The 22,802-nt window shown below is 46.2% G+C and overlaps 1 protein-coding gene across 1 annotated transcript in view; it reads left to right on the forward strand.

Annotated features, from left to right (window-relative positions):
* Positions 1–22,802, forward strand: part of CUBN (cubilin) — a 211,622-nt gene that overhangs the window by 109,126 nt on the left and 79,694 nt on the right. Inside the window, exons 31-36 of the mRNA XM_060248423.1 lie at positions 132–313; positions 9,691–9,847; positions 14,305–14,421; positions 15,215–15,328; positions 16,770–16,898; positions 18,379–18,511. Of these exons, the coding sequence (XP_060104406.1) occupies positions 132–313; positions 9,691–9,847; positions 14,305–14,421; positions 15,215–15,328; positions 16,770–16,898; positions 18,379–18,511 (832 nt within the window). The remainder of the gene's footprint in view (positions 1–131; positions 314–9,690; positions 9,848–14,304; positions 14,422–15,214; positions 15,329–16,769; positions 16,899–18,378; positions 18,512–22,802) is intronic.

Below are 22,802 nucleotides of genomic sequence, written 5' to 3' on the forward strand. Positions count from 1 at the left end.
TACCTCTTTGTTCATATTTGGGTATATTTGTACAAAGTAACAATGCACAAGCCCATTTCGATTTCAAGCATGCATAAACTGTATTTCTGCCTGTCTATTCATATAACAGATATTCATTCATTAATTTCCAGGGTGTGGAGGAATATTCCAGCTTCCACAAGGTGAAATCCATTCTCCCAACTATCCTCAGCCTTATAGCAACAACACAGACTGCTTTTGGCTCATCCAGGTTGAGAGTGGCCACCATGTTTTGCTGAACTTCACAGATTTTGAACTAGAATCTCATCGTAGTTGCAGCTATGACTATGTTGCAGTGAGTACAAATTCAGTGGAATTATATTGAACCATTCAGATCTCCCTTCTAATATTATGTTTTCTAGAACTGTGTTTGAGTAGAGTTTGAATAGAGCTGTATATAGTATATGAACTATGATAGCTCAAACATACAGGCCATCACTGGATTCTGTTGTCATCAGGTGATGAGTATGTGAAGTAGATCTTACAGTGAGACATGCTGAGCTTTGACTGACAAATCTTGAAAGGACTTCTACAGTGGAAGAGCAGTCATCATGTTCTCCTTTCTTTGGCCTGTTATGCATGGGTGTTTTGCCTTGCTTTCACTATGCATGTCTATTGGATTTTCTTTTTCATTCTGCATTGTTTTTCTTCCCTTCAGTGCTCAGTTCACTTTCCATTTGCCATTCTCTCTTGGAATTTTTGAGAGTGCTTTTGTGCCATTTTTCCCCTTGCTTCACTTCCAAGCCAAGGGTAATTCAAACAGTTTCTCTTGGATTTCTACCTGCCTTTTTCCTGTCCCTCAAAGGCCACACCCACATCCACATCCAGGCCATTCCACCCACTCTGTATCTTACACTGTCAGTGTGTCCCTTGTTTTTTGATATTTTATTTTTTTTTTACAAATGGCATGAGTCTTGCAATATAAGACTATTGCTAATCTTATACTGCTGGGGAGGGGAACAAGGGGCCTCCGGCTGGACTGCCCTCTCCTGCCAACTGGTTTAAACTAGGTGGCTGAAGAAGGCAGTGTAGAGCTGCAAGATGGCTTCCTGCAGGCATAACGAGCCTGGCTGGGCTGCCATCTGCTGCTGCCCGGTTATACTGGGCAGCAGAAGAGGACAGCCCAGCTGGGATTGTTGCAAAATAGATACACTGGAGAAAAGAGAATGGTGTGTACTTCAGGCACAGAATCCAAAGTCAAGCTTAAAGGGTTGACTGCTCATATTCTCTGCAGTAAACTGTGATTGTGTAATAGGCATTTGTCCCCTTCTTTTCTTTTTATGGCACACAGGAGGCACTATGTTCAAGAAGGGCTTCTTGGTTACCATTAGAAATTCTGAAAGGACACAGTGGATCATGTGGGCCATGACCATATGCTCAGGCACCAGAGAGACTGGTTGGTTCAGGGTTGCATGGGGCAAGCCCCTTGTTGCCATCCCTGTTTTCCCAATGGTTTTGGTCCAGGACAGGGGTGGCCAAACTGTGGCTCTTTTGCACACATTATATATGTGGCTCTTGAAGCCCCTGTTGGCCGGCTTGGAAAAGGCATTTCTGTCATTAAATCACTTATTTAAGCCAAGCTGTCTGGTGGTTTTGAGAATGTATTTAAAGTTAAAGTTGCTTTTTTTCTACATTCCCCCATCTATTTGCTTTCTTTCCATCTTTCTTATCACCTTTCCTCCCTCCCTGTCTCAAACATCTTACATTTGTGTCTTGCGGCTCTCAAACATCTGATGTTTATTCTATGTGGCTCTTACATTAAGCAAGTTTGGCCACCCCTGGTGCAGGATGTTTCCTGCAGGGTTACTCCCATTGAAGGATACCAAGGATGCCCCTCTGTATGCCACTTGGGTGGGGGCTCATTTCAAACACAGCTACAGGGCCTGGAAGATCGGCCTGTAGGCACCTCAGACTTTTAAAGCCTATGAGGCAGAAGTTGGGGTGCAAACAGAATGCACCTGGCTAGGAGAGAGGCCATTTCAAAGCCTTGAGGAATGGCGGCTGAGAGAAGAAAGATATAGGAATGAAGGCTACTATTTAACAGTCAGCTACTTTCTTTTCTAGCCTTTTTGGGCATAATAAAGTACTTCATGTTCTCTATTATGCCATTGTTTTTCAAAACTTTTTTGCAAGGAAAGCACACACACACACAAAAATTCCATCCATGTGTTTTCCAGCAAATCAGTCTGAGGCTACATCTTCAGCCCAGCTTCCCAGCATTTGGAGATGATTTGGGCATGAAGAAAATGAGGCACATTTAGGGGAAACAAACCAAACTTCCCACTGTAAAAAGGCTTGTGTTTATGTGATGCTTCCTAATTTCTCTGTAGCCTTCAAAATGTAATGAAAGTAACTTGAAAAAAGTTATGAGATTTAGAAAGTGACAGTCATATTCTCTGAGGATTGGAAGCCTTACTGTTGTTCCTCATGAGATTCACCACAGTGTGACTTGTACCCATTCTTTCCACATTTGACATGCTGTACAATTTACTGTGGCCTGTAGAAATTCACCTTTCAGTGCATTTCCAGGATGTGGCAAATGTAACTTCTTGCCACATACAGAGTAATTCTCATGCACTCCCATGACCTGCTCTGCACAATAGTATTTCCATATACAAAGTGCATATGACCATCAGGCCTTAGATAATGCATATAAGGATCCAATAACTGTAGAAGACATTCAACATATTGCTGAGTTGCACAAAGTATTTCCCCTGTCCTGCCTTGAGTCATATGCTTTTGCAAATGCTGTGATTTCACCAAGTTGTCACTCAAGGTTTTCATACTGAGAACGATTCATGTGCCTTTATGTATATTGCAAAAGATTGTTGAAATTTGTAAAATATTGGCAGGAAAAAATACGTTGGTTATCTTGCTCTAAAGTGACTAGTCAGTGATGCAATGCCAAATAAAAAGTTGTTTGCTGTGGCAGTCTTTTTTTTCATCTGTCTGTCCTTAGTGCTCTTATAGACAACCCAATCAATGGGGGGGGGGATCAAATTATTCCTCAGTTTATTAAGAAATAATAATGAGGAAAAGGAAGAGGAGAAGCACTGTGTAGAGCTCAGTGGTGGCTCTTTCACTTATATTGTGTGGCTCTTGAAGCCCCCACCTCCCTGTTGGCTGCCTTGAAGAAAACATTTGTGTCTTTAAATCACTTCTCAAGCCAGCTGGTAGCTTGGAGAATGCATTTAAAGTTGCTTTCTATCTACCTCCCTCCCTCCCTTGTCTTCCAGCTTTCAAACATTTGATGTTTATTCTGTGTGGCTCTTATGTTAAGCAACTTTGGCCACCCCTGGTGTAGAGGTAGTCTTAGTGATTTTGGGACCCTGGGGAGAATGCAAGGATGGGGCCCCTGAATCGCTGCAGGGACCCTCTTATAGCTCCATACCCAAAAATGAGGGAGGGAGCAAGAAAGAGCCAGCCCCCCAGTCTAGCCAGCAGAGTGAGTGGGCTGCATGCCTCCTCCCAGAGCTACACAGCTGGGGGATATTTATGGACAGCCAGGTACCTATACTCCACACTGCATGGCAAAGGGCCTGGACATCAGTCAGCAGAGAGTTCCACCAGATCCCAGAGGGAAGGACTGAAAAAGATGATAAAATGCAAAAACAATAAAACAAAGGCAGAACCAATATAAAATGAAAACAGTGTCATGGGTGCTGGGGACCCTGCAGAAGAAACCGAGCCTGCAGAGCCTGCAGAAGCAACTGTGCCTCTGCCACCTGCACCAGTGCCCCTGCCTCCTGCTGAAGAAGATCCAAGCCCCCCTGCCTCGCCCTCTCGGGTGGCTCGTGTGCGTGACCGCCTCCGTCAGGACCTCAGGGATCGGAGGAGGGCGGCACGCTCACAAGCAAGACGCTCCCTGAGCCCTGAGTGGTGGAAGGATTCTGGCCCTTCTAAGTGTGAGGATGCTTAAGTTTCGGCAGGATCCTGGCTGCTGCTCTGAGACAGCAATTAGCCCAAATGAGCAACAGGCAGCAGAGGGCTATATAGCTGTGGGCTTTGGGAGGAGGCTTTGTGGAAGCAACTAGTCACATACCTGACATCCTAGCATCCACTCCGGCTCTTGACTTTGGCTTTTGGATTCCTGACTTTGGCTTGGACCTCTGGACCCCCTGACTTCGGCTTCTGAACCTCTGACCTGTGATACCTGGATTACGATTCTGTTTTGGCGCCTTGGACCCTCCTTGCTCACGAGTTGCCGACCTTGGACCGCCCCTGGACTTTGCCTGACTCAGCCCCAGCTCGTGACAGATTGCTTCCACCCACAACCAACACCCATTCCACAGGATGGATGCTGAAGCAAGTGGAACCACAGGACTACTGGCTGCGCTCCAAGCCCAGGTACAGCAGCTGACACAGGCAGTAGTACACTTGCAGCAACAACCAGTGGCCAGTGCTCCAGCCAAGTGCCCAGTTCCCCCACCTGACAGATTTGGGGGTGCTGTGGAAGAATTTCCTGCTTTCCTGGCACAGTGTCAGCTGTACTTTGAACTAAGAGCACGGGACTTCCCCAATGACAAGACGAAGGTGTGTTTTATCATTAGTCTGTTAAAGGGGCAGGCGGCCAAGTGGGCCACACCCCTACTGGTTGGGTCCTCTCCCCTACTGACTGATTACCAGGGGTTTGAGGCCCACCTGTCTGCTGCCTTCTCAAACCCAGTCCAAGCAGCCACAGCCAACCGGAAGATCAGGGCGCTGAAACAAGGCAAATCCTCAGTGGCTCAGTATGCCACCGAATTCAAGCTCCTGGCCCAAGACTTGGCATGGAATGAGGCTGCCCAGATGGACCAGTTTACCGAGGGACTGGCAGAGGAAGTCCTGGATGAACTGGCCAGGGTGGAGTCGCCACCCACGCTCCAAGGACTTATCACCCTCTGCCTCCGCATTGATGGCCGCCTGGAAAGTCGCCGCCAAGCCAAGACCAGAGGGCGCCAGCTCCCTGCGCCGTGCCACTTGGCTCCTCGCCCATCCCCAGTTAGTACCAGAGCCGAGGAGGAGCCTATGCAGCTTGGAGCTGCTCGACCCCGCCTGACTCCAGAAGAAAAGGCCAGACGCCGCACGCAGAATCTGTGCCTTTACTGCGGTACGGCAGGCCACTATGCCTCTGGCTGCCCTGCTAAGCGTCTGATACCCGGACCCTCGTTGCCACCGCCGCCAAAAGAGCAGCCCCAGGCGTAAGTGGGCCCTCCAGCCTGGGGCGACTAGCTGGGTCCTCCGAACAGCAGACTGATACCCCGGGCCCGTTCCTGCTACCAGTCAAACTCCGTCTGCCTGATGAACGCTGGCTGTTCGTATATGCCATGCTGGACTCGGGAGCGGCCCACTGTTTTGTAGATGCCGCCTTTGTAAAGCAGCACCAGATACCAGTGCAGACAAAAGAGATTCCAACGCTGGTGGAGGCTATCGACGGGCGCCTCCTCCGTTCTGGCCCCATCACCCAGGAGACCTGCCCCATCACCTTCCACGTCCAGCAGCACCAAGAACAGCTGCAGTTTAATGTTGCCCGCATGCCTCGCTTCCCGCTGATTCTGGGCCTTTCCTGGCTGAAGCTGCACAACCCCATCGTGGACTGGGCCCAGCAGGAACTACGTTTCCGAGACCCATGCCCCCATCTGACTCCTCCCACCACTCTAGCAGCCGGCATCCCGAGTGGTGGTCCTCAGCTCCCTCAGAAGTATGCGGACTTCGCCGATGTCTTTGAAGAGACAGGAGCAGATCAGCTTCCCCCTCACCGACCCTATGACTGTGCCATCGATTTGGTACCTGGGGCACCACTCCCGGTGGGGCGTCTGTACCCGATGTCGGAGCCTGAGTTGGCAGCTCTGCGAGACTACCTGGACAAGAACCTGAAACGCGGATTCATCCGACCCTCAACCTCTCCCCTGTCTGCTCCAGTCCTCTTCGTGAAGAAGAAAAGTGGGGAGCTCCGGCTGTGCAATGACTACCGGGCCCTGAACAAGATCACCATCCGCGACCGGTACCCTCTACCACTGATCCCTGAACTCTTGGATCGCTTAAAGGGGGCCCAAATTTACACCAAGCTGGACCTCCGTGGAGCGTACAATTTGGTGCGCATACGGCCCGGAGACGAGTGGAAGACCGCGTTTGGGACCCGATACGGGCAGTACGAGCACCTGGTGATGCCCTTCGGATTGACCAATGCCCCCGCTGTCTTCCAGAGGTTCATGAATGACATATTCCGGGACCTGCTCGACCGCTTCGCGATCATATACCTGGATGACATCTTAATTTACTCCCGCAATCCTGCCCAGCATGCCGAGCACGTCCGCCAGGTCCTGCAGCGCCTACGAGCCCATGGCCTCTACGCCAAGCTGGAGAAGTGCGACTTCGACCTGCGCTCCGTCGAGTTCCTTGGGCACATTGTGTCACCGCAGGGGATCCTCATGGACCCGAAAAAAGTAGAAGCGGTCCTGACCTGGCAGGCTCCTCAGAATCGCAAAGACCTGCAGCGGTTCCTTGGTTTTGCCAACTACTATCGGCAGTTCATACCGGCCTACGCATCCCTGACCACACCCCTGACTCAACTACTCCGCCCCAAAGAACCCTTCCGCTGGTCCCCAGAGGCCGATAACGCCTTCTCCACCCTGAAGACTCGCTTTGCCACCGGGCCACTCCTGAGATACCCTGACTCCCAGCTTCCCTTTACGGTGGAAGCTGATGCCTCCAACGTGGCCCTGGGAGCAGTGCTGTCCCAGCGCGAGGAGCCGTCCCAGCCACTCCAGCCCTGCGCCTATTACTCGCGCCAGCTCACTGCTGCAGAGAGGAACTATACCATCTGGGAGAGGGAGTTGCTCGCGATCAAGGCGGCGTTTGAGGTTTGGCGACATTACCTCGAAGGGGCTCGCCACCCTGTTCAAGTGCTCACCGATCACCGGAACTTGGAACACCTCCAGACCACCCGCCGTCTCAACCAGCGCCAGATCCGGTGGTCCCTATTCTTCTCTCGCTTCGATTTCCGGATCTCCTACATCCCCCATACCCAGAACCGGAAAGCAGACGCGCTCTCCCGGAAACCGGAATACGCCCCTGCCTCAACTGAGACCACGCCCGCTGCTCCAATCCTGCCGCCCTCAGTATTTGCAGCCACCTCCACTTCACCAGCACTCGTGGAGGACATTCGGGCTAGCCAGGCCAATGATCCCTGGGTCCAGCAACACCTCCAGGCTCTCCAAGATGACCCAACAGGCGAGTTCACGACTCGAGGCGGCCTCTTGCTACACCGCGAACGCCTCTATGTGCCGCCCGGGCCCTTGCGGGCAGAAGTGCTACGCCTGACCCACGACTCGTTACCCGCCGGACACTTTGGACAGCATAAGACCACCCACTTGCTGACAAGGGAATTCTGGTGGCCACGAGTTCGCGCTGATGTTGCCCGTTATGTCAGCTCCTGTGACGTCTGCCGACGGGCCAAAGACATCCCAGCCAAACCCTCAGGGTTGCTACAGCCCTTGCCCACATCTTCAGGACCCTGGGAGACCATCTCGATGGACTTCATCACGGAACTTCCGCGCTCCAAGGGTCAGACTTGTATCTGGGTGGTCGTCGACCTATTTACCAAGATGGCCCACTTTGTTCCGTGCCCGAAACTTCCCACAGCTCAGGAGACGGCCCAGCTTTACCTGCAACACATCTTTCGTCTGCACGGACTCCCAGCCCATCTGATCTCCGATCGGGGCCCTCAGTTCTCCTCTCGGTTCTGGCAAGCCCTCCATTCCAGCCTGGGTACTCGAGTGCACCTGTCCTCAGCCTACCACCCACAGACAGATGGCCAGACAGAGCGCACCAATGCCACGCTAGAGCAATATCTCCGCTGTTACACCTGTTACCAGCAGGATGACTGGACCACTCTATTGCCCCTAGCGGAGTTTGCATACAACAACGCGGTCCATTCATCCACCCAAATGACCCCGTTTGCTGCAACCTACGGGTACCACCCTCGGTTCTTCCCGGCAATCCAACCACCCACGAATGTCCCCGCCGTCGATGCCTACCTGCAAGAACTCCGCGCCAGCCGAGACTTGCTCCGAGAGCAGCTACAGCAGGCCAAGGAGGCATATAAACGGGCTGCGGACCGAAAGAGGCAAGAAGGTCCTCCAGTGCAGCCGGGGGATCAGGTGTGGCTCTCAACTCGCTACCTGCGCCGGCCTGGTCGGTCTCACAAGCTGGATGCACGGTTCATTGGACCGTACCCCGTCGTAGAACAAATAAACCCCGTCGCCTTCAGGCTCCAGTTGCCACCCCACCTCCGCATTCACCCTGTGTTCCATCGCTCCCTCCTTGTTCCAGCTGCACCCCCTGACCCAGCTCGGCCTCCTTCCCCACCGCCGCCACCACCGGTGTTGGTGGATGACGAGGAAGAATATGAGGTGCGCCAGATTCTGGACTCCCGGTACCATCGTGGAGGCCTCCAGTACCTTGTGGACTGGGAGGGATACGGCCCGGAAGACCGGTCCTGGGAACCTGTGGACAATCTTCATGCCCCGGACTTGGTGCAACAATTCCACAGCGACCACCCCGACCTCCCAGGCCCCTCGACGGAGGGGGGCCCTGGGGGGGGGGGATAGTGTCATGGGTGCTGGGGACCCTGCAGAAGAAACCGAGCCTGCAGAGCCTGCAGAAGCAACTGTGCCTCTGCCACCTGCACCAGTGCCCCTGCCTCCTGCTGAAGAAGATCCAAGCCCCCCTGCCTCGCCCTCTCGGGTGGCTCGTGTGCGTGACCGCCTCCGTCAGGACCTCAGGGATCGGAGGAGGGCGGCACGCTCACAAGCAAGACGCTCCCTGAGCCCTGAGTGGTGGAAGGATTCTGGCCCTTCTAAGTGTGAGGATGCTTAAGTTTCGGCAGGATCCTGGCTGCTGCTCTGAGACAGCAATTAGCCCAAATGAGCAACAGGCAGCAGAGGGCTATATAGCTGTGGGCTTTGGGAGGAGGCTTTGTGGAAGCAACTAGTCACATACCTGACATCCTAGCATCCACTCCGGCTCTTGACTTTGGCTTTTGGATTCCTGACTTTGGCTTGGACCTCTGGACCCCCTGACTTCGGCTTCTGAACCTCTGACCTGTGATACCTGGATTACGATTCTGTTTTGGCGCCTTGGACCCTCCTTGCTCACGAGTTGCCGACCTTGGACCGCCCCTGGACTTTGCCTGACTCAGCCCCAGCTCGTGACAAACAGCAGCAACTGGACGTTTATGGAATACAGCCACAGATAAGCCCTTCCCAGGTACTTGCATTATAAGCTACTAGTAATAAATAGATACACCAAATAAAAGCAAAACCTATAAATACTGGGAGATCAGTCACAACTATTGATAGAAAAGAAATATCCCCATTGGGATAAGCATAACATAATTAAGTAATCTCTGCTATCACAGCGGTTGTGAGTTATCATTCTATCTTTGTATACTCCTCAAATTTTTCTAGAAATGTCACAAACATGGTCTTTTGCCCATTGTTCACTTTCTTTCCCTTTCTTTCTTCATGTGTCTGAAGATTCTAAGGTCTGTGCAGTTTTACTGTGAGAATTCAGTTTACTGCATCTGACAAAGAAAGCTTGTGCCTTTATGTGTTGGCCTTTTAACATTTAACATGGCCTTTGCTTGTTTTATATCTAAACCTTAATTGCACATATTGTTCCTTCATGCAGGTGTTTGATGGGTCCAATAATGGAGCTCCACTTCTTCAAAAAGTCTGTGGTGGGCAGCGGCCTTCTCCTATAGCATCTACCTTGAATACCATGTTTGTGCGATTTCGCTCAGACAACAGCGTCCATCACAGAGGCTTCCGTGCCCTTTTTGCTGAAGGCAAGTTCCTCACTGCCATGAGTATATTTTCATTCTGGTCATTTGTCAGTCCTTTTAGTAAGCCTGAACATTTCTCATTCTAGAGATCTGAAAAGGCTTTACAGTGTAATCTTAAACATGTCTACTCAGAATCCTATACAGGTCAATTCAGTGAAGCTTACTGGGAAAGTATTCTTAGGATTGCACCTTTGGAGACCTTTCAGTCCCATACCACATTGTATCAGAAGTTTTTTAAAGTTGCATATCAAAGTGTGTATAACAGGGGTGGCCAAACTGTGGCTCAGGAGCCACATGTGGCTCCTTCACACATATTGTGTGGCTCTTGAAGCCCCCACCACCCTGTTGGCTGGCTCAGATAAGGCATTTTTCTCTTTAAATCAATTCTCCAAGGCAAGCCAGCTGGCAGTTTATAGAATCCATTTAAAGTTGCTTTATTTCCATGTATCTCTCCCTCTTCTCTCCCCCATCTCCTTCCTTTCTTCTTCCCTCTTCTCTCCCCCATTTCCTTCCTTTCTTCTTCCCTCTTCTCTCCCACATCTCCTTCCTTCCCTCCGGCTCTCAAACATCTACTGTTCGTGTCTTATGGCTCTCAAGCATCTGACATTTATTCTATGTGGCTCTTACGTTAAGCAAGTCTGGCCACCCCTGATGTATAAGGATACAGTGTAGGGTTGCCAGCAATGTTCCCTATAAGCTGTGGAGTCTAGTGAGCAGAAATTCTACTTTGTGAGCTGCTAGCATTAAAGTTGTGAGCTACTAGCATTAAAGGTGTGAGCTACTGCATAAATTAGTTTGCTCTGGGGCCATTTTTCATGAGCTAAGACAAAAATATGTGAGCCAGAGGCTAAAAAACTGTGAGTTAGCTCACACTAACTCAGCTTAAAGAGAACACTGGTTGCCAGGTGTGCTTTGAGGGTGAGTTGCAGCTGCCATATGTTTTCTCTACATTCAGTTGCAAGACTAAGAGAACATTTTTCTGGTGTTTTCCATATGTGATTTGAATATCAAAAAACAGTTCAGCAGCACAGCCTGGTTTTTGATGTGATATTGAAATTAGAAGCTTAAGTGAGCATTTGTCTGGAAGACGAATGAAGCTGCAGTCCTAAGAATATTTTCCTAATAGTAAACCCACTGAATAATATGGGACTTATATCTAGGTAGACCTTTTTAGTATTGCCCTCTTAATGAAGTGGCTCTCTCTTCCTTATTAGGTTCAGGGCCAGCCCTGCCACTAGGCAAACTAGGTGATTTCCTAGGGCGCTGGCCTTCTAGGGGCACTAAATTGGGTGACATTATCACTGCAGGGCGGTGAGGGGGGGGTGTGTGCTAAAAGCTAACCTTGCCTAGGGTGCCAGAAAGTCTAAGGCTGACCCTGGTTAGGTTTAGGATGCTGCTGAAATCTGCTTTCTTAGCAGTCTCTGGGGTGTGTGTGTTTTTAAATAACTATGCTAAAACACTTTATTACAATAGCTGTACCATGCCATAAACAAAAAATTTGTCCAGGATTGCTCCTTCATCTGCTCTGGCTTTTTATATAAAACTATAAACTTAAATCAAATGGTGGTGATTTATAATTTGTGTGTGTATACACAGAGAGAGAGAATACAGTATAAAATATTTGTAAATAAATATTCTTGTAGCTTGCTAGAACTGGTATGGATGGATGGATGGATGGATGGATGGAGGATGGATAGAGGATGGATGGATAGAGGATGGATGGATAGATAGATATTCAAGTTCTGAAGGGAGGGGATGCAATCTAATGGTAAAACAGATGCTTTATATACACAAGGTCTCTGCTTCGCTTTCTGGTTATCTCCAGATAAAAGGAACAATTAATAATAATAATAATAATAATAATAATAATAATAATAATAATAATAATAATAATAATATTTTTATTTATATCCCGCCCTCCCCGCCTAGGCAGGCTCAGGGCGGCTTACAAGACATGGTACATATACCATGATATAACAATAAAATACAGTTAAAATACAAATTCGTGACTTAAATAATTAATTTAAGTTAAATAAATAATTTAAAACCAATATAAATTAATGGTGCTACAGTTTCAGTACATATATAAAGATGGCTTGATATCATTGCCAAGATTCCACCTTAGAAGGCAAGTTGGAAGAGGGCGGTTTTACAAGCCCTACGGAACTGGTTAAGATCCCGCAGGGCCCGCACCTCCTCTGGCAGCTGGTTCAACCATTGGGGAGCCATTATCGAAAAGGCCTGCTCCCTTGTTTTTAGCTTGGCCTCCCTTGGCCCAGGGATTTTCAGAAGATTTTGCGAACTAGATCTCAGTGCTCTCTGGGGAACATATGGAGAGAGACAGTCCCTAAGGTAGGCAGGTCCTCGGCCATAAAGGGCTTTAAAGGTAATAACCAGCACCTTGTAACAAATTCGGTATACAATTGGCAGCCAGTGCAGTTCCCGCAGCCTAGGCCGTACATGTTCCCACCGAGGTAATCCCACTAACAGTATGGCCGCTGCATTCTGCACTAGCTGCAGTTTCCGAGTTCGGTACAGGGGAGCCCCATGTAGAGGGCATTACAGTAGTCCAACCTCAAGGTGACCGTTGCATGGATCACTGTTGCCAGGTCGCCGCGCTCCAGGAAGGGGGCCAACTGCCTCACCCTCCTAAGATGGAAAAAGGCGGATTTAGCAGTGGCTGCTATCTGGGCCTCCATTGTCAGGGAAGGCTCCAGTAGCACTCCCAGGCTCTTGACCCTGCGCACTGGTATCAGTGACGCACCGTCAAAAGCTGGTAGGGAGATCCCCTCTCCGAGCCTGCCGTGACCTAAGCAAAGGACTTCTGTCTTCGCTGGATTCAACTTCAGCCCACTCAACTTAAGCCAGCCTGCCACGGCTTGCAGCACCCGGTCCAGATTTATAGGGACATTGTCAGTCCGGCCGTCCATCAATAGATAGAGCTGGGTGTCATCAGCATACTGGTGGCAACCCAGCCCATATCTCCGGGCAATCTGGGCAAGGGGACGCATGTAGATGTTAAACAACATCGGGGAGAGAACTGCCCCTTGAGGCACCCCACAATTAAGTAGGTGTCTCTGGGACAGCTCTCACCCAATCGCCACCCTTTGTCCCTGACCCTCAAGGAAGGAGGAAAGCCACTGTAAGGCTACCCCCTGAATTCCTGCGTCGGCGAGGCGGTGGGTCAGCAGCTGATGATCGACCATATCGAATGCAGCCGATAGGTCTAACAACAGCAATACCACCGAGCCGCCTCGATCCAGATGTCGCCAGAGGTCATCCATGAGGGCGACCAACTCTGTCTCTGTCCTGTGGCCCAGGCGAAAGCCGGACTGGTATGGATCTAAGGTGGAAACATCATCCAGGAAACTCTGTAACTGCAACGCCACTGCCCTCTCTATAATTTTGCCCAAAAAGGGCAAATTTGAGACCGGCCGATAATGCGCCAATTCGGCCGGATCTGATGTAACCTTTTTCAAGAGGGAACGGACCACTGCCTCTTTCAGGGGTGTTGGAAAAAAGCCCTCCGAAAGTGATCTATTTATGATGTCCCGTATAGGACATCTTAGCTCCTCCTGGCAAGCCTTAATTAGCCAGGAGGGGCATGGGTCCAGATCACAAGTAGTTGGGCGTGCAGTGATAAGGATTCTGTCGACTTCCTCCAAGTTGAGTGAGTTGAAACAGTCCAGGATCAAACCGGAAGACATGCATGGGGCCTCGAGTTCACATACTGTATCCAATATGGCAGGGCAGTTGTGGCGGAGCGACTGGACCTTATCTGCAAAAAATTTCGCAAAAGCCTCGCAGCCAATCTCCAATTCTTTAACGTTTGGCTCGCCTTGTGGCAATGTAGTAAAATTCCGGATTATCCTAAACAATTGTGCCGGGCGCGAATTTGCAGACGCAATCTTAGCCGCATGGTATGTTTTCTTTTTGGCCTTGACTGCCATCTCATAGGACCTTATAAACTTCCTATAAGATCAGGCATAAAGGATTGGGACATTGGGGAGCTGGTGCTGTAAGGATGAGATGATAAGCAAAATGAACCAATGGTCAAGTGTGGCCTACTCTGGATTCAGAAATTTCTGAAGATTTGGGGATGGAGCCTGGGGAAGGCTTGGTTTGGAGATGGGGAAGACCTCAGAGGGGTATAATGTTTTAGACTTCACCTTCAAAATCAGCCATTTTCTCGAGGGGAACTTATCTCTATGGATTTGTAATTATGAGAGATCTCCAGGTCTCACCTTGAAAATGGCAACTACAGTGGACTGACCCAGCAAAATGCAGTTTCATATCGTCATTGACTTTAATCAAGCTGGGTACTTGACCTTCATGACAAGTGAGCTTGTTAGATTCATCAGAACCAAAGGAAGTTATGTATTTCCATGTTGGATCTAATTTCATCACATTTCCGTAACAGTTTTATATATACATTAACACATTTGTCTTTTATCTTACAGCTTGTGGAAGTGTCTTAGAAGCTGATTCAGTTGGTGCAGCCATTTCCTCTCCTCTGTATCCATCCAGGTACCCAAACAATCAGAACTGTAGTTGGATTCTTCGGGCTCAGGAGCCATGTAAGTTAAAATACACATACCTCTCTAGCTGAATGACTAACATCCTCCTCTCATCTGTAATAACAATACAGAATTCCTTCTTTTCTTCTCTGTAGGAAGTCCTGCATCCTGGTAGATCAGCAAGCCAAGGCCTCCTAGGGTGGGGCAGGTTTTAATTCAAAACTATTTAGGATTGCAATATGCATGCATGCAAAGGCATGAATGCAAAAGATTGTTTGTGAAGTCCAATTAAGGTATTGTAGGCAAGGGAATTTCATATGTATACAAGAGATTACTATACAATTATGTATGGCCAATAGTTCTGTTTGTTTTAAACTTAAATTCATATCTTAAAAACTACCCATACCCTTATGCATGATTTTCAATTTTGTGTAATTATAGGTAGATTTGAGATGCCCAGTGTTAAGAAACATTATTTTCCTTGACAATACAATATATATGTGGTAGTTATGGAACTTGCACTCAAATGCAAGTCCTACTCATCTTCAAAGAACTAAGTTGATTCTGTATAAATATTAAATAGAATTAAAATCCTGTTTATTGTGTGCTGAATCTTGCTCCTATATTTAACAATTTAGATGGATCAGAAGGATACTGTTGCTCAACTTGTAAAATAAGTTGTGATAGCTTTTATTGACTAATTACAAAGGGAAGTGAGTAGACATCTGCTAGCTGGAAGGAGTAATGTACAGATACATATCAACATGTGTGTAACCCATTAAAATTCAGTTTAGTTCTACTTGTGTGAAAAGGAAAAATATCCATTCTGCTTTCAATCTTCTTCTGTCAACAGTCAACCACATCACTTTGTCATTCACTGATTTTGCAACTGAAGACTTCAGGCGTAATTGTAGCACAGATTATGTGGAAGTTCGAGAAGGGGATAATTATAATGCACCTCTGCAAGGTATACTAACATTTATTGACCATCTTTGAAAAAAGCAGATTTAGAGTCAGAACTGTGATGGGATGATTGGCCTCAAGAATATAAAGGATATGTATTTATTTCAGAAATTGCTGTACTCAAAGTTCCATAAGTAAATGTCAGATGTCATAACAAGATTCCTCAGAGTAGATTGGTCACTGTAACAAACCATAGCTTTGTTTGCCTTGCATAGACTAAGGATCAGTGGATGTGGCTACTCAGCTGCTTACTAGAGCAACTTTTTGTTTTATTTTTTTATAGCTGCAAATGAGTCTTCTAGATTATTCCTTATTTGCAGAAACTGAAACGTGGCTTCTGCCAGTTAGTCTGCAATGAAAAAGTGGGTTGTGGTATAATGTAAGTCTTTGCTTGCCAGAGGTGTGGATAAGACCAATGATGAAATTCAGTATAGTTGTTGATTAAATATAAGGCAGGAAGAAGAGCCATGTTCATACTCTGTGATCTTGCCGAAGGTGAATGGGAAGAGGGCAGAGATACCAATAGGCATGAATAGGCAAAGTTACATTGACTTTAATAGCCCTAGAGGAGAGAGTGGGGAGTTGGGGGACATTGCCTTAAGTCCCTCTGGTAAAATGTGGAATTGTTTTCTGTATTCAGTTGACAGTGCTTTTCAATAAAGTCCGAATTTGTATAGGAGAAATGTATGGTTTATAAGTACAGCCTGTGTGGCTTCCATTGCTTGAGTAATGTTCAAAATTAATCAATGGAGAATGGATCCTGGAATCTGGATACAAGTGGAGATCTTTTGCTTAAGCAACAGCTCCTGGGTGATCTGGAAATATTTATGCCAAGTTCACAAGAACCAGATATTGAGACATGGTGACAATTTTAATTCAGTTTCATCCATTCTGCTGCTTACTATGGCCCATGTTCCATGTCCATGAAGACTGTATAGGCCCCTAGGGTTGCCAGACTCCTTGGTGGAGGCCATGGTCCCCCACCACCAGTCCCTACCCCCAGTTGCCAATCAGTTGGCCAGCAAGGGAGTTAACCAGGGGAAAGAGGAAGTGATGTTATCATGCCAGTGATGCCCAGGCAATGTTGTGGTATTTGGGCAAACCCGCTATGAAAGAAGCCATTTTTACCATAGAGTTTTTGCCAGATACCCAAAGCATCACAGTAACATGCTGTCACTTCCCATGCAATGCTGGTGACATGGCCTGGGCCTTCTTCTTTCTCCTGGTAAGTTCCCCCCAATCCCTGCCAGTTGCCAGGATGACCCTGGTAACCCTGTGATCCTCAGAAAAGCTGATTGGATCCAACCTTGTTGTTCCCCACAGGAAAGGTTCAGGTCATGTAACTCTAAAGAAGCTTGTAATGATAAATGTGTAGAACAAAAATAGGATGGGAAAGAAACACTATTAAAAAAGCTCTCTATAGTTTTCATATATTGTTTTCCCAGGGCGATACTGTGGCACCACTATTCCACATCCCATTACTTCTTTTGGCAGAGCTTTGTCCCTTAACTTCATCTCTAATAATATTGCTACAGCCAAAGGGTTTCATGCTACGGTTGCTGCATCAACATCTGGTAAGCCTTTCTTTATTTGCTTCTAAAAAAGAATGCCACCTTCAAATGTTGTTTTCTTGGTTTTGGCATCAGGAACTCTCAGGGCTGGACAGCAAAATACAGTTAATGCTCTGACATTAGAAGTCCTATAGAGCTAGCTGGTGAAGATCAGGCAGGACTAATAGGGTCTGTAAGGAATTGCTTAGCTAGTTAACAAGAAAGGAAGAATGATCTGTAGATATGAAATGATTTTTTGGCTGAAACCAAGAGTCAGTAGACAGCTGCTCTAGAGGGGATGTTATGGGTGGGATGGAGTGACTGGCATTATTCATCATGTTCTGTGAGAACAGTTGTGGTGTTGAAATTGCAGTTCTCTAATCTTACTTACACAGCCCCATGACACAGCGTGGTAAAGCTGCAGTACTGCAGTCAGAGCTCTTTGCTCACAACCTGAGTTTGATCCTGGTGGAAGCTGGGTTCAAGTAGCTGGCTCCAGGTTGACTCACCCTTCCATCCTTCCAAGTACAGTGAAATGAGTACCTAGCTTGCTGGGGGGGGGGAGTGTAGATGACTGGGGAAGGCAATGGCAAACCACCCCGTAAAAAGTCTACCGCGAAAACGTTGTGAAAGCAACGTCACCCCAGAGTCAGAAACAACTGGTGCTTGCACAGGTGACTACCTTTACCTTTACCTTTAATCTTACTTACTGACATAGTGAAATATATTACACAATGAAAAGTATTATAGGGTTTAGACCAGCATCTTCTGATATTTGCATGGCAACTAGCTGGTAATTGTTTGTTGTTGTTCAGTCACACAGTCAAGTCTGACTCTTTGCAACCCCATGGACAAAGTCACACCAGGCCCTCCTGTCTTCCACCATCCTCCAAAGTCTGCTCAAATTTGTGTTAGTTACATCAGTAATGCTGTCCAGCCATCTCATCTTTTGCCATCCTCGTCTTCTTTTGCTGATAATACTTTAAGTCAATACAGTGGAGCAAATATGATGCCTTTTCTTACACCAAAAGCCAAGTTTGTTTAGGGAAAAGTGCATATGATGTCTTGTGTAAATAGGCCACTTCTGTATGTATTCTGGAACCAATAAAATTTCAGGAAGCTAAAGCACAAGATACTGTACAAATGCTTTTCCAACAAATGTAGAATCAAGTTTACTATCTACTGGAATGCAAAATTTTCCCTCTGGACTATACCAATTTATCATGTTCAACACATTGCTCTTCTGGTTTGATGCAAAGGTCCCAAATGGAGAAAATAAAAACTGTGGATATGTTCTTTGTCAGTCCCACAAATTGTTTGACTAGAGAATTAGAATCCCTTATTTCCTGTAGCTGGGATTTCCTGTTGTTGAGTCATACAGCTGAAACTAAGATATTTCCTTTTGCCAAGAAGCTGCAGAACAGGGAGTCCCATGTTTTTTCAGCTATCAAAAATAAAACAGTATTCTTCATATATTTCTTGCTGACTTCTTTCCTCATTGCAGCCTGTGGAGGTACCTTCCATATGGAGAGAGGAGCCTTCAACAGCCCCAGTTTTCCTGAACCTTATCCGTTGAACATCGAATGTGTCTGGAACATTCCAACCTCCCCTGGCAACCGGCTCCAGCTGTCTTTCACGTAAATCAAATTTCCAAAGGGTTATTGTTCAGTCTTTTAATGGAGCTGCAGGAAGGAAATGCTGTGTTTAGTAGCAAATGTAATTACCAGCATGTAAAACTGTAGCTGTGCCCACAACAACTTGGAAAGAGAACACAGTGGCAGCCATAAAGGACTTGCCATCAGTTTTCTCTGTTGTGCATAAAAGAGTGAATAACATGGCTGACGTTCAAACTATTATGCTCTGTGCTACACATGTCACCTTTTTAGTATATCATAAGCAACCAGAGCCCATTAATGACTGCTTCTTCTTTTGCTTCTGTGGGTTTTCTTGCAAAATTAACAGTTCAACTTCCTTATTGGCTCTGTTGCAGACATGAAAAGGTACAGGAGATTTTATTAGCCTAACAAAGCACAAATCATAGGACTTCAAGGTGAACTGGCCTCCTGCTCCCAAATATTTTTGCTCTCCTTGCTCATGGTCTCCCATAGCATAGAGTCCCATGAGTTCCATGAAAGGAACAGAAGAACCAAAAGTTTCCTCTTTTTTCAGTGGAGACTAGAAGTGTGCACTTGGTATAAACTGAGTGGAAACTAGGCTTCCCAACCCTCCCGCCTGGCGGGGGACCCCAGGATTTACAGCCTCTTCCCTCGCTCTCAAAAAAAATGGAAGCGGGGGGAGGGGGGAAAATGGTGCCAAGGAGCGTGGCAAGCCACCCCATCTCGGAGGAGCAGCTAAGGTGAACTGGAGAAGAGGCGGCAACAGAGCAGCGGCATTGCCCGCTCCGCTCCGCCTCTGAGGTGAAATCAGAGAAGGGGAGGGTGGAGGGAAGGAAGACATTTAAAAAGGTGTGCCGTTCCTTGAAATGCGATGGCCAAAACTCCCGTTGGGGTTCAGTGATGCTTGTCACACCCTTGCTCCTAGCTCCACCCCAGTGTCTCCTGGCTCCACCCCCAAAGTCCCCAGAGATTTCTTGAATTGGACTTGGCAACCATAATGGAAACAAATACTTGAAAAAATCTTGAAGATATTTGGGATTTTGGAGGCCTCGAAATAGCTAACATTAAGTCATGACTTAGAGAAGGCATTTTAAGGGACCATGAGTCATTTAAATGCCTTCAGCCACGGCTTGCATGTTCCCTTTAAATGCTTTCCCCCCTCTAATGGAAACAATGGAGGGGGAACACCCTCTTCTGGTTCAATCTTTCTGAAACTTGGGAGGATTTTTTGAGGGGAGACACCAGCAGCTATGCTGCAAATTTGATGCCTCTACCTCAAAAAACAGCCCCCAGAAAGCCCCAGATACCCCTTGATCATTTATAATCTATGGGAACCATTGAGTATAATTGTTCTCATGGGGCATAATGGAGCTGGAAAAATTCAGCAATCACGAATATTTACTGATTTGAATACCATACCAGTAGTGAGATTTGGGAATATCAGGAAATATCGATATTTTTTCAGGTTCAGTATACCCAAACCCGAAAAATACTTTGGGGGGCAGCAGGTTGCATGCTCCTAGTGGAGACACATTAGTGACTGGTGTACAAAGTAGTGTGTGATGGTATTTTTATTGGAAATAATGGAGAAACTCTTGATTGCACGCATTCAGGTGCCATGCACATGAAATACAGTTGCGGGATGGAGACAATTCTGGTCTAATTACCTGAGAAGACTGGTTATTAGATTCTCTGTAATCCAGATCCATACTAGCTCCAGTAATACCTGCAAAAAAGACCTATTGAATTACATAGTTGAATTATGTAGCTACTTCCCAGGAAAGGGTTGCTTCTCCATATGGGATAGGTGATACTGATGTGCCAATTAAGCCTCCTTGATGGCTTTCTCAGATAGAATATAAATTTGTACACAATTTTTTTAAAAATCACATAATTCACCCAATTAACAAGGGTTCTTCTCACAGATGTCACTAGGTGAGAGAGACACTGGGGCTGCAGTTCACCCACCAGCCCCTGTAACATAGAACTGAAATTATTATTGGTGGATGTATCAATGTATTATCCCCATTAAAAATTTCCTGTAAATGGCAAAGCTAAGTAGAACTTCACAGAAAAATATTTTGAACAGAAGTATTTGTTCAAATACTTTTCTACCCCCATTCAATTTATTTTTATGTAGGAAGATAAATAATTGGTAAAACAGTGATGTAGGTTGTATGGAGAATAAAACTCTAAACAACAGAGCACACAGGACAGCAATGGCAAAAATGCAGTTCAGTTTGGTTCGTGGTTCATTGCAGAACCGCAAACCTATATGAACTGGGAGGATGGTTTGTAAGCCAAACTGGTTCATATGGGTTTATGATCCCTGCTTTCCACTCCTTGTTGCTTTTCGTGAGGACCAATTTTCTGGCTATCCAAGAAAGTCCCCTTAAACAGCTGAGTCACGGGAGCAGGCTTAGCTGTTTAGAGCCTGACTTCCTGCCCCCGAAAGTTTGGTGAGTAGTCTTGGGCCAGTCAGTCACATTCACTCAGCTTCACCTACCCTGCTCAGCTGTGAGGATACAACAGAGGAGAGAAAAATGATGTTAGTGGCTTTCAATCTCCATTGGTGCGAAAGGTGTGGTATAAGTAATATTAATGAAATAAAGCTATGTAGCCGTACAAAATGGTATTTATGAACAAATATGTAATAAAAATGAAGCAGAGGGAATTACTCCAGTGCAAATTACAGTAAAACAATATAATTTATGGTGCGGTTCTAAACCTAGTCACATCTAGTCCCAAGCCCAGGTGTATCCACCTGTCAAATTTAACATCTACATTAAGTAATAATCTCAATCTTTTCTGAAGGTTAGCCATGTTGGCCTGCAGTATAATAGCTAGGCTTGATACAAACCAGCAATAATTTTGAGATACAAGCTATCTAGAGTTAAAGCTCTCAGTATCTAAATGGACTCAAATTTAGCTAATCTTGACCTTGTTAAAGTAATGATAACACACACACACATCTAAACCAGTGTCAATGCATCCATTACTTATTATATGCATATGTTCACCTCATCTATTAACAGCCTTGCTTGCCATTTTTGCCAAAACTTTTGCCAGGTCTTTTTAATTCTGGTCTTGCAAAATTGGTCCTCCCACATGTTCTGGGTGTTAGCTTTAAATCAGTGTGAAGTAAATACAGATGGGAGTTTGGTTTTGTTTCATAGTACGCTGGAGACCATATGGGTCCACTCAAGCTGGAAGGAAATTTGAGAGCAGAAACATTTTGTACATTAATGTTAGAAAACCTTTCTAGTTTAGTTTATTTTTTTATTCATAACTAGTGTTTGAAAGAATATAGTTACAGAAAATAAGTTTTAATTTCTGGTATTCAGGTCAATTCATTCAGGTTCAAATCATTTGAACCCAGGGCTTCTGACTTTTTGCATCAGTGTGGATTACATTTTAAACCCAACTTCTGTTCCTGCACCAGGACTTGTATAGAAAAGTGCTTTGGAATGGGCAAAGTGTCATGGTTTTGCTGCACCTCCCACAGCTGAGTCACAGAGCTTTTCATCTGTAAATTAAGCAAGAGCATATGACATGTGTTCTGAAATTCATGCATTTTCCAAGCAATATGTACACACCCACTACAAAACACTCAAACCAATATTTTTGCAAAGCTTTTTAAAATGGTAGAAAACACTATCTTATGGAAGCAGTTTTTAAAAACCAAACACATTTAGAACCACACATCCCAATAATGATTTCCCCCCTCATAAAATCAACAGCAGTAATTGTTTTATCTGAAGCATTTAATTTGAGTCAAGAAACCTCACAATATTAGAACCTAATGTCATCTTGAAAAGCAATAATCTCTGGCCATATGCAGAGTTCCTCTTATAACTGGGCAACTTGTCTGAGAGAAGAAGAACATCTTCTGAATTTGCTGGGAGATAAGATGTCAGTCAGTGTGATAAACATACTGGGCTAAGAGCAAGAGTTCAGCAGCACCTTAAAGACTAACAAAATTTGTGGCAGATATAGATTCAGATACAGAAGTGAGCAGTGACTCATGAAAGCTCATACTCTGCCACAAATTTTATTAATCTTCAAGGTGCTACTGGACTCTTCCTCTTTTCTACTGCTGCAGACTGACACAGTTACCCATCTTGATCTAGACAGAGCTAAGATTTCCTCCCTCCCCCCTTGAATTTGACTAATAAATAGTTCCTAAAGCAAACTCACAAAAAAACCCCCAGGCAATATAAATTTAAATTAAATTCTTGCTTGCTGCCACAAAAAGAACATTCAAGATTGTTATGTGTCTGAAGGGCGAGTGGGAGGGTGGAGAAAGAATCCC

Source organism: Heteronotia binoei, chromosome 10 (assembly GCF_032191835.1).
Source record: "Heteronotia binoei isolate CCM8104 ecotype False Entrance Well chromosome 10, APGP_CSIRO_Hbin_v1, whole genome shotgun sequence".
NCBI classification, from domain to species: domain Eukaryota; kingdom Metazoa; phylum Chordata; class Lepidosauria; order Squamata; family Gekkonidae; genus Heteronotia; species Heteronotia binoei.